Raw genomic sequence first — 12075 nt, 5'->3', positions numbered from 1 at the left:
TTAGAACTCAGACCTCAGGAACCAATCTCTGCTAGCTTCAGTCTTTTCTTCTGCAGCTTCCTCACCTCTCTCAGCCTTCACAGAACTGAAGAGAGTTAGGGCCTTGCTCTGGATTAGGCTTTGGCTTAAGGGAATGTTGTGGCTGGTTTCTTCTTCTATCCAGACCACTAAAACTTTCTCCATATCAGCGATAAGACTCTCTTGCTTTCTCATCATTCTTGTGTTTACTTAAGTAGCACTTTTAATTTCCTTCAAGAACATTTCCATGAGCTTCCCTGGTGGCGCAGTGGTTGAGAGTCTGCCTGCCGATGCAGGGGTCACGGGTTCGTGCCCCGGTCCGGGAAGATCCCACATGCCGCGGAGCGGCTGGGCCTGTGAGCCATGGCCGCTGAGCCTGCGCGTCCGGAGCCTGTGCTCCGCAACGGGAGAGGCCACAACAGTGAGGGGCCCGCGTACCGCAAAAAAAAAAGAAAAAAAAAAGAACTTTTCCTTTGCGTTTACAACTTGGCTAACTGGTGCAAGAGGCCTGGCTTCTGGCCTATCTTGGCTTTCGACATGCCTTCCTCACTAAAGCTAATCATTTCCAGCTTTTGATTTAAAGTGAGAAATATGTGACTCTTCCTTTCACTTGAACACTTAGAGGTCACTGTAGGGTTATTAATTGGCCTGATTTCAATATTGTTGTATCTCAGAAAATAGGGCACCCGAGGAGAGGGAGAGAGATGGAATGGCCGGTCAGTGGAACAGTCAGAACACACATATTTATTAAGTTTGCCGTATCATAGGGGCGCAGTTCGTGGTCCCCCAAAACAATTACAATAGTAATATCAAAGATCACTGATCACAGATCACCACAACAAATATAATAATAATGAAAAAGTTTGAAATACTGTGAGAATTACCAAAATGTGACCCAGACACATGAAATGAGCAAATGCTGTTGGAAAAAATGGTGCTGATAGACTTGCTTGATTCAGGGTGGCCACAAACTTTCTTTTCCTTTTCTTTTTTTTTTTTTTTTTTTTGGCCACACCATGGCTGGTGGGATCTTAGTTCCCAAACCAGCGATTGAACCCGGGACCTCGGCAGTGAAAGCACAGAGTCCTAACCACTGGACTGCAGGGAACTGCCACCACAAACTTTCAATTTGTTAAAAAGAAATTCAATATCTGCACAGCACAATCAATAAAGTGAAGTGCAATAAAGCAAGGGGTGCCTATATACAACGACTTGGAAATAGAATAGCTCTGAAAGGATACACAACAGAGATGACAGTGGTTGTCTGAGGGATGGGAAAGTGGATGATATACAGAGGGAAACTTACTTTCCATGGTACAATTTTTTTCATATCTTTGTAATTTTATAATATGTACACTTCTGGCTACTCTGAAATAAACTTTAAAATATTTTAAGTAATGTCCAACTCTTGCTTCTTATAGAGGAGTTTATATCAGACCAACCCTTTAGCCAAGGATAAAAGCCGGATAAAACACAAAAGAACAGCTATCTGAAGGCAATAGGAAACAACCAACACAGCTAGGACTTCAGGACACAAGCTCTCTGAGGGAAGGGAGACACATTTAAGTGAGCCCAACACACACTGCCACTTTTTCCCTTGAGACCAGGGTTGAGAGTCTGAACAGACAGCAATGGCTAGAGCTTCCGAGGGGCTGGAGAAACAATAACTGGTGAACAAGGATTCCAACGCAGAGTAGAGGGGTGAGATCCTGGACAGAAGAGAACCACAGAAAAGTAAGCCAGACTTTCTCTACAACTACTCCCCTTGAGGCATTTGCCAATCCCTAAGCCGTATGGGGCAAGAGACCGAAAATCCAAGCAGAAAGTGACAGAAAGGAGGCTAAAAATCAAAGGATAGTTTTGGCAGTCTCTTAATGCTGAGGAATTCGGGGTCCCTCAAGAGGAGGACACCCTTTCAGTCAAGACCCCTGAAGGGGTATTTCCTAAGAGTAGGCACAGAACAGAAACAGACCAGCTCACTGAACCCAGCTTTAAATCTTCTCACCCCCACATGGGATCAATCTGAGCTAACCCTACTATAACCATCTGCTGCAAGAAAAGTAATCCTGTCTGGAGAGACACAACATCATTCAGGGTTGCTATTATTTTCCATATGCAATATCCAGTGTTAATTAAAAGTCCAGGATGCCATAAGACAGGACCAAAAGTCAAGAGAGAAAAGCAGACCCATCAGTATTCTGATACCATGGTTGTCAAAGACTTTAAAATAAATGTTTAATATGGTTCTAAAACTAGATGACAAAATGGGGAACTTAACCAGAGAATTCAAATCTATTTTTTAAAATCAAATGGAAAATTTTTTAAAATAAAATGGAAATCCTAGAACTGAAAAAAGTACAATACTGAAGTTAAGGATTCAAGAGATGAGCTCAACCATTGAGTTGACAAAGCAGAAGAGAGGATTAGTAAACTGAAAGTTAGGTCAGTAAAAATATTCAGTCTGAAGCACAGAAAGAAAAAAAGGAAGATCCAGACATTTATGGAACATGGTAGAAATGTCTAATAAAGATATCTAGAGTCATAGAAGCAAAGGACAGAATGACAGAGAAGTTACAAAAAGATACTGGCTAAAGATTTTCATCAAGCCATCAATGCAAGAAGCTCTTTGAGAACAAAACAGGGTAACTTCAAAAGAAAACTCCTAGGCAAAACTAAAACCAAAGACAAAAAAAAAACCAGTAAAAGCAACCAGAGGAAAATAATATGCATTAGTTTAAAAGGAGCAACAGCATTATTGTACAACATGGGAAATATAGCCAATATTTTATAATAACTATAAATGGAGTATAATCTTTAAAAATTGTGAATCACTATATTGTACATCTGTAACTTACATAATATTATACAGCAACTATACTTCAAAAAATAAATAACAAAAGGAGCAACACTATGTCCTACAGCTGGAAGCCTGAGGATAATAGAAAGACACCTTCAAAGGGCAGAAAGTAAAAATCCAGAAACCTTAAATTCTATATCTGATAAAAAATGACTTTCAAAATTGAAATAAAAATAAACACACTTTGGGCTTCCCTGGTGGTGCAGTGGTTGAGAGTCTGCCTGCCGATGCAGGGGACACGGGTTCGTGCCCCGGTCCGGGAGGATCCCACATGCCACGGAGCAGCTGGGCCCGTGAGCCATGGCCACTGGGCCTGTGCGTCCGGAGCCTGTGCTCCGCAACGGGAGAGGCCACAGCAGTGAGAGGCCCACGTACCGCAAAAAAAAAAAAAAAAAAAAAAAAGGAAGAAAAAAACAAAAAAACCCCCACACTTCTAGCAATTAGAAATGGAGAGAATTTAGTGCCAACAGACCGACTTGAAAAGCAATATTAAAAGGAATTCCTCAAGAAGATGGAAGCACAGCAATGAAGAAGAAATGGAGTGTAACTGAGAGGGTAAAATATGGGCAAACGTAGGTAATGAATATTAACTGCAGAAGACTATGACTTTATGAGACTGTTTTGTGGGGCTTAAAACATATGTTGAATTACATTACATCACAATCGAATTACATAATTACATAAAATACATTACAATCGAATCACAATGTTGTACATGTGAAGCTAACAAAATATTGTAAATCATCTATACCCCAATTTTTTTAAAAACCTGAAATAAATAAATAATAAAATAAAATATATTACAGTGGCCAGAAAGTATCGGGGAGGGGAATTAAGTGTTGTGAGGTCTTTGCACTGTGACCAAAGACGCAAAAAATACTTTGGGGTAGATGCAAATGAATCCTAATTGACATTTATTGACCTTATTTCATTTTTGAAAGACATTTTGATACATTTTGTAGAATATACATTATTCTTTTTTTTTTTTTTTTTTGCGGTACGCAGGCCTCTCACCGTTGTGGCCTCTCTCATTGCGGAGCACAGGCTCCGGACGCACAGGCTCAGCGGCCATGGCTCACGGGCCCAGCCGCTCCGCGGCATGTGGGATCTTCCCGGACCGGGGCACGAACCCGTGTTCCCTGCATCGGCAGGCAGACTCTCAACCACTGCGCCACCAGGGAAGCCCCAATATACATTATTCTTAACTGCATCAAAACCAATCACATACTAGGTCAAAAATCAAGTTTCAACAAATTTCAAAGGGCTAAAATCGTGCAGAGCATATTCTTTGACCGCAGTCAAATGAAACTAAAAATCAATAATAAAAAGATAACTTTTAAACATTCCCCAGATATTTGGAAATTAATGTACTCCTAAATAGCTCATGGATCAAAGGCATCTCAATGGATTTAGAAACTATAAATTTTAGAATTTAGAAAACGGAACTAAATGACAACAGGGATATGACATATCAAAACTTGCGGGATAAAGCCAAAGTACTATAATGAGGAAAATCTATAGCATACGTACACGTTTTAGAAAAGAAATGCTGGAAATTAGCTATATCAGTTCCATTTCGAGAAGGGAAAAAAGAACACTAAATTAATCCCAAAGAAAGGAAATACAAAGTTAGAAGCATAAATTAATGAATTATAGAAATGCAAAAAGAACCAAAAAGGTGTTTCACTGAAAAGGCTAAAACATTAATAAACCTTAGTAGGACAAATTAAGAAAACATTTAAAAACAGAAGGCACAAATTACCAATATCAGTAATGAAAAAAGGAACTCAAATCCCATACACAATGACACATAAAAAGAAAATATAGGGCTTCCCTGGTGGCGCAGTGGTTGAGAGTCCGCCTGCCGATGCAGGGGACACAGGTTCGTGCCCCGGGCCGGGAAGATCCCACATGCCGCGGAGCGGCTGCACCTGTGAGCCATGGCCGCTGAGCCTGCGCGTCCAGAGCCTGTGCTCCGCAACGGGAGAGGCCACAACAGTGAGAGGCCCGCGTACCGCAAAAAAATAAAAATAAAAATAAAAATATTATAAAAAAAGAAAATATAATGAACATTATGTCAAAAATATGAAAACTTAGATGAAATGGACAAGTTCTTGAAAAAACAATAACTTTCCAAAACTCATGCAAAAAGAAATTGTAGAACGTTCTATCTTTAGATGAAACAACCTTCTCATAAAGAAAACTCCAGACCCAATAAGGCTCCACTAGTGAATTCTTCTAAACATTAAAGGAATAACCTAAATCGTCCTTAAACTTTTCCAGGGATTAGAAAGAGGGAACATTTCTCCAATTAATAAGTCTGGCATAACCATGCTATCCAAACCTGTCAAGGACATGGAAAGAAAGTTAAAATGGCAAGCAGCTCTCATGTCCACAGTCACAAAAGCACACAGGGGTGGTTCTCTCAGCCAGACCCCAGCACCCCGCACTGATCCTGCCCAAAGGGGCATTAGAAAGTGGGCCTTGTGGCCTCTGTACCTCAGCCTGACCATCACTGTTTCCAGCTTTACTGGTTACAAAGCACCTCTGTGTTTCCCATCTGACCCTCAGCAAGATGAGTATCAACATCTCTACTTTGGAGTATCAATACCCCCACTTCACAGATGAGGGAAGTGAGGCTCTATGGGGTGGATAACTTGTCTAAATCATCCACCCAGAGACTAACAGATTCAGGGAGAGACTCACCACACCAGGAGGCCCCCACCAAGCGCTGCTGAACGTAATTGAAGATGTCCTGGATTATACATTACGAGACAGGCAAGATGAACACAGATGGGTATGCTGAAAACTGCACAGACTATATAAAAAAGAACTCCCCAGTCTAGCTCAGTGGTGACACATGCATTTTTTTTAATGTAGAGAACCCAGAGGGCTGCCTCCACATTACGAGAGATCAAATGCAAACAAGAACCAAGACAGTATAAAAAGCAGAAATTAAAGAATGCCTTTGAAGGAACTCAATAAAGCCAGTAAAGCTTTACTGAGGATTCTTTAAATATGTTCCAGCCGCAGCAGCTCCTCAGTAACCACAGGACACAGGGCCGAGGAGAAGGGGACGAATATGACGGGCCCTTTGTCACAACGGAGGTAGGAAGGTTCCCCTTCTAAAGCCCGTCTTCTGAAAGATGAGTCCGAGGCCCAGCTCAGGAGCTTCTAGATCTCATTGGTAAACAGAGAGAGAAAGAACCTCCCAGGACAGACAAAGCTAGGACACATCAGCTAAATGACTCAGTGTGTGCCTTCAAATAGCACTGTCTAGAGAACATGAGGCCCACCACTGGGGCCCCCCGAAACTAAGGCCCCACCCACCTGGGTGGCAGGGTCTACGAAAACGGCAATTTCAGTGAACCCACTGAACCCAGAGCAAAGAGCACCACCTGAACACAAATGACATGGTTCCCAGAGCAGAGAAATCATATGTTTTCAACCTATTGAGTTTGTTTGTTCAGGGTAAGTCAACCTATGGATAACAGGAAACTGGTGGATGTAATTTCTGAAATCCTTCAAAAAGCATGTGAGATGAACCCAGACCAAAAACTATTTTAAAGACTGAGTCACAGGAGAGCGGGGATTCTCTGCAGTGGATCAGGCTGGAGTAAAGCCAGTAACAAAAGAGAGGGGACAGCAGGCAGGCAGTTCTCTTGATGGAAAAATGTAAACAGCGGGCTCCCCAGGGGCTGGGCTCAGTTTTAGGTCTTCACAAATGACTTAGCGGGAGAAGGCAGTGGGGAGATTTCCCTGAGCCTGTGGGAGGAGGGGTGAGGGGCTGATAGACTTCGCACACAAGGGCCCCCAAGGCCAGGGGATGGGTCTCCCACCCCTACCCCACCGCCGGGAGAGGAGCCCTGAGAACAAAGCAGGTGAGCGATCTGCCCAGGGGAGTGTGGCAGAGGGAGCGGGGAGAGCAATAACACAGAGTGATGCCTCCAGAGAAAAAGAATTCACATGGAGCCCTGGGGTACCCACAGCAACTGGGTTCACGCCCTTCCGACAGGCCCCAAACCCAGGCTCCAGGCCGGCACTGCCCCAAGGCCACCCCCAAAGAGCCTCACCTGCTGCTGGCTCTGCTCCTCCAGGTTCATCTTCACCTCCAGCGACTGGCGGGCCTCCAGGAAGGCCTTGCGGTGCTTGCGGTCCGCCATGTAGTAGGACATGATGCCCACAACGATGGCGCACAGGTAGAGGAAGACATTGGCCAGAATCTGTATCCAGAGGAGGAAGAGAGGAAAGGACAATGGTCAAGGCATGTCTTCAGGAGAAGGATGGAGGAGGTGGGCAGGTGGTGACCAAAATCCAACTGCAAGTTGCCCACTGTCCAGGGAGGTCCCCAGCAAAGCTTCTGACCTCGAGGGGGTATTCAGATCCCTGAAGTAGACCCTGCCCCATCACCATGGATGAGTGAGGGGACTGCTGTTCTCCCTTCCACCTTTTCACGGTAGGGAAGCTGGCCAATCCTGCCCACCTGTGCAGCCTGAGCAGTCCTTCTGCTACTCATCTATTCACTCACTCACTCGTTCAACCACCACTCACTGCACCCTTACTTCATAGGCGCATTTAGGTACTGTGCTGATTAGCTGGGGAGGAAAGTGAACCAAGCCCAGATCTACTGGCCAGGGGTGTAGAATCCTAACAGCTGCAGATCATATGGAAGGTCACAGGAGACCAGAAGAGGTCCTGGGCTGATTTAGTTGTCACGATGCCACCTAACACGTGTGCCGCAGGCTACAGGCTTCTGGGATTCACATGCATCCTCTGAGCCAACGCCACCTGCCAGCGGGTGAGAGGGTGGCCAGTACCAACATCCAGGTCTCATGAAGAACTGAAGCTCCAGGAAGGGGAAGAGGCAGGTGGGATCTGACGTCTGTCCGGTGAGCTCAGTGCATTGGCACCAAGGGCTTCTTTGGGCATCGAGAGCCTGCTCCCCCACCCCTGGCACCCTGCGGGCTGGCCTAGGTGTCCTTGGTCCCCAGCCCGCTCCACAGGCCACCAGAGGTAACCTCAGCTATGGACCTGACATTCAAACCCCACCTGACTTCCTGGCGCTGTCTGCTGCCGGCTCCGATCCTTGACCTGACTGGGCCCCATTTGGGGCTGGACCAGGTTCTAATTCCTCCCACTTCTCCAAGACCACTGGCCATGAAGCTTCTCCAACAAGGCCCGTTTCCAGGTCTGGTGCCTCCCACTCCCCTGAGGCTGCCCCACACTCCCTGCCTTGATTCCCTGAGGCCCTGCCAGAGGTGGACAGACCCCTCCTCCCAAGGGTGTGGTTTCTGGAGCAGAAGTTGGAAGTTGAGAGGCAGGAAGGGAGACAGAAGTTCTTAGTTTCTGACCCTAGGGGAAGAAAAGATTGGCCCAGCGGAACATAATAAATTCTGGGGTAGGTGAAAAATGCAGGGAAGTCAATTTTAGATGTTGAAACAGGACAGTTTAATAGACAATAAGGCAAGTTAATTCTAACATTAATTTCCTGGGTACTCTTGGTTATGCTGTATCCCTCTTGACTGTTTTTATGTTTCACTGTGGCTTTTGGTCGAAACTAACCAGGAGGACCTACCACCCCCCGCAGAAGCTTCCTGAAGAGTCTGTACTTGGGCACCAGTCTAAGCCCAGGAGGCACTCAATAAAGTAGGTGAGGTGTGTCTTGGTGCGGGTCATCCAATCACTGGGTGAAGATTTCACGAGCTTCTTAGATGGCTGGTTCTAGCAACTAACAACCAGCTGTGTTCTTGGGCCTGGGCAGCCTGATCGCCTACACCGCCTGCGGGGCAAGCAGGGCATTTCAAAGTCCTGTAGGACGGCTCCTGCACCTTCTTCTGGACCGTGACCACCCATTCCCTTCGGAGTGGTCAGTAATACTGAGTATGCTCTCAGGCCACTTCCTAAACATCTGATGATCGGAAAAGCTGCCAATTTATCATTCACGTTCAGTGAGTCAAAGCAAATCACACAGATTGCTGGGTCTCAAAGCCAGTCTAGCCTGAGGTCCAGGAACCTCCACCTCCTGTGGGGTCCTTAGAAACCTGCGCAACTCCAAGTTCATGGTGCAGGAAGCTCGTCAAGGTCAGGCCGCACCCCGTGCATCCTCACCAAGCAGTGGCACTCCACCGAAGCCCACGCGGGGCCCAGACACAGCAGCCACCGGGCCAAGGGTCTCCGGGCTGACGGGGCTTGGGGTCCTGGAGGGCGAGGGAGGAGCCACACGTCTGGACCCCACACCTGCCAGTGTCAGCAACTGAACCAGGGGCTCCAGACAAGGCAGGCTGACCTGGGGCCACAGGCCTGTCTCTGCCCTGGCCACAACCAGCCTGGGCTGTCACACGGCTGGGGACAGAGCTCCTCACTCAGGGGTCTTCCTGACCACCTCACGAGGATGCACGAGGCGGGCTCTGTAAAATGTACAGTGCTGAGCTGCTGTCGTTCCCCACAGGGCATCCACCTAAGAAAACCAAACCTGCAGGCAGGCTGTCAGAGAGCAACTCTAGTGGAAAAGTTTCAAACCAAAGATTATAATACAAAAAATAAGAGGACTCAGGGACTCCCCTGGTGGCACAGTGGTTAAGAATCCACCTGCCAACGCAGGGGACACGGGTTTGAGCCCTGGTCCGGGAAGATCCCACATGCCACGGAGCAAATAAGCCCGTGCGCCACAACTACTGAGCCTGCGCTCTAGAGCCCGCGAGCCAGAACTACTGAGCCCACGCACCTAGAGCCCATGCTCCACAAGAGAAGCCACCGCAATGAGAAGCCCGTGCACCGCAACCAAGAGTAGCCCCCACTCACCACAACTAGAGAAAGCCCGCGCGCAGCAACGAAGACCCAAGGCAGCCAAAAATAAATAAATAAAAATAAATTAATTAACTTAAAAAAAAGAGGATTCAGGTTGGGTTCACGCCTGGGGAATGTCTAGGCAGGACAGCATTCCTTTCATTGAAGTGCACATTTTAAAATAAAATCTACTTTTGCACTCACTTGTAGGTACAGATGATCTAGAAAGTAAATTTAAGAGGAGCGCTGGACTCCGGTACTGCCCCTCGCTAGCCGGGTGGCTGCCAGGTCACATAACCTCCCTGAGCTCACTTCATCATCTATGAGCGAGGGAGGGACTGACTCATCTGGAAGACCCCTCGGTCCTGACACTGGTCCTCATCAGACCTCACTTCTGAGGGCAAAGGTTGGGATTGGAGATGAACCTGGTCCCGAGAGGCCAGGGGAAGGAGAGCAGGTCAGTTCCAAGTCGGCCAGAACTCCACGCTGCCTCCCGGGCCCTGGGCATCCCCGGACCCAGAGGCCTCATCCCCTTCCTGACCTGCACTCTCGGCTGCAGGGATGCGGAGGGAAACGGCCACATCTGGACCATGCGCTGCAGAGTCAGGTGGGTCCTGCAGGTGCCATCCAGGCCAGGGAACTCCCTCCCGCCTTCCAGTGAGCACAGCTGTTTCCAGACAATTCTCCCGACAGTCCCAGGCCTTGGGTCTCCTGGAGCTCCCCCAATTCTCTAAACTTGCCTCAGCTGAAGAAAGGGCCCTCAGGGCGCTGCTGCTCTGGTCCACCCGACCTGTCTCCAGGGCTACGAGGCCCAGAAGGAGTGCAGCAACCCCCCGGTGCCAGGCACGGGGTGGGGGGCGAGAGGCTCAGCCTCCAAGTCCAGGGCACAAATCCACTAAGGCAAGGAGACCTCCAGCCGAGGAAGCAGGGGTTCGCTCTGGGGAGGAGGGTTGGGGACGGAGCAGGAGCTGCACTGCAACACGGTACCCTGGGGTGATGGGGGCCCAGAGGTGCACAGGTGACCGGCGGGGCGGGGGAGGGTGTGGACAGCAGTCCCCGTATGCAGCCAGGGCCGGGAGCCCCTGATCCTGGCCTGTTTCCTCGCCCGTAACATCCTCTCACATCACAACCTTACGTTCTAGACACGGTCACACACTTCACCCACCTCATCTCGTTTAACCTTCACAAGGCAGGTGACATTATTCCAATTTTACAGGAGAAGGAATTGAGATTAAGCAAGGGCTCAAAACTAGAGGATAAGGTTTCTTCCTGCACTCATCTCATTATTCTCTGGTGCAAAGCCCCACCCTACAAGCACCCCTCAGCTAACTTACATATTTATAACCCTACCTTTCCCCAGAAAGGCTATTAGATATTTTCTAAAACTGAAATTAAAATTTCCACCAAAACCAGCCCTAAAGCACTTACTGTGAGCTGCTTGCATTTTTAATCTGAAACATCTACAGACTTCCACAACTTCCATACACATGGGTGGTCATTAGCTCTAGGCTCAGAAATCGCTCAATTATGCCTCTAAGTGTGTCTCACTTAGCAAAAGGGATGTGCTCCTCCTAACACGCTTGGAAAAAATGAGTTGTGCTCCTTCGGCAGTGAGCCCCGAACAGCGCCAGCGCCGAGGAATCGACGGTGACCAGGACGCCACCGCGGAGCCCGGGAGCCCAGCGCTGCCGGAGCAGGTCCAGGTCAGGCCACGAGGATGGGTAAGCGGGGCAGCTGTCACCTCTCTAACACATCCGTTAGTACGGCCTCTCGCTACAGTTTAAGAGCTGCAGACCCAGGAAAACCTTCGGCCACCAGGAAAGGTTGAACCCTAGAGAGAATCTGAAATGTGTCTCTCACGTGACTATGACAAACGGGCTCCTCCCAGCTGAGCCTTGACCTCTGCAGGCCTGGGATGAATCTTCTGGTGCTCCCACCCCGGTGGGAGGGGCGGAGGGCTTCCTTGTCAGAGCTCGTCTCTTCTCCCTCCAGGACTGCCTTCCCAGCACCCACTGCTGCGCGAATACCCTGCAACCCTCAACGCTCCAGCCACAGCCGACCCACCTGGCAGCCCCTCTTCCTGCTCAGCCTCCCATCTCCCTTCCCCACCTCTCCATCCTCCTCACACACGTCTGCCCCCTCTCTAGCACCCGGGGCACCTGCTAAGGCAGGCCCTGCTGTCCTCCTCACCCCTGTGTCCCCAGAGCCCAGCCCAGGCCTCATCCAGCACCCGGTGCTCAGGAACCCAGAGCTGCTGGGCTGGACGGACCAGGTAACGGAACCACGTCACAGACTCACCCCTCACCTGACCCCTTCAGCCTCTGGCCAGCAGACAAGAAGCCAGCATAAAGTCTACCTCTGGCCCCCACCACCTCCCCGGGACCCGCCTTCTAATTAATACCCCATCTGCTGCA

The 12075-nt window shown here is 48.5% G+C and overlaps 1 protein-coding gene across 3 annotated transcripts in view; it reads right to left on the bottom strand.

The window, feature by feature from the left end:
• Positions 1-12075, bottom strand: part of ADCY3 (adenylate cyclase 3) — an 83186-nt gene that overhangs the window by 41308 nt on the left and 29803 nt on the right. For all 3 annotated transcript variants that reach the window (XM_030858243.2, XM_060309965.1, XM_060309966.1), the window contains one exon: positions 6949-7098. In XM_030858243.2, the coding sequence (XP_030714103.1) occupies positions 6949-7098 (150 nt within the window). The remainder of the gene's footprint in view (positions 1-6948; positions 7099-12075) is intronic.

This window comes from Globicephala melas, chromosome 12 (genome assembly GCF_963455315.2).
Source record: "Globicephala melas chromosome 12, mGloMel1.2, whole genome shotgun sequence".
Classification (NCBI taxonomy): domain Eukaryota; kingdom Metazoa; phylum Chordata; class Mammalia; order Artiodactyla; family Delphinidae; genus Globicephala; species Globicephala melas.
This window is presented reverse-complemented; position numbering and strand designations above follow the sequence as displayed.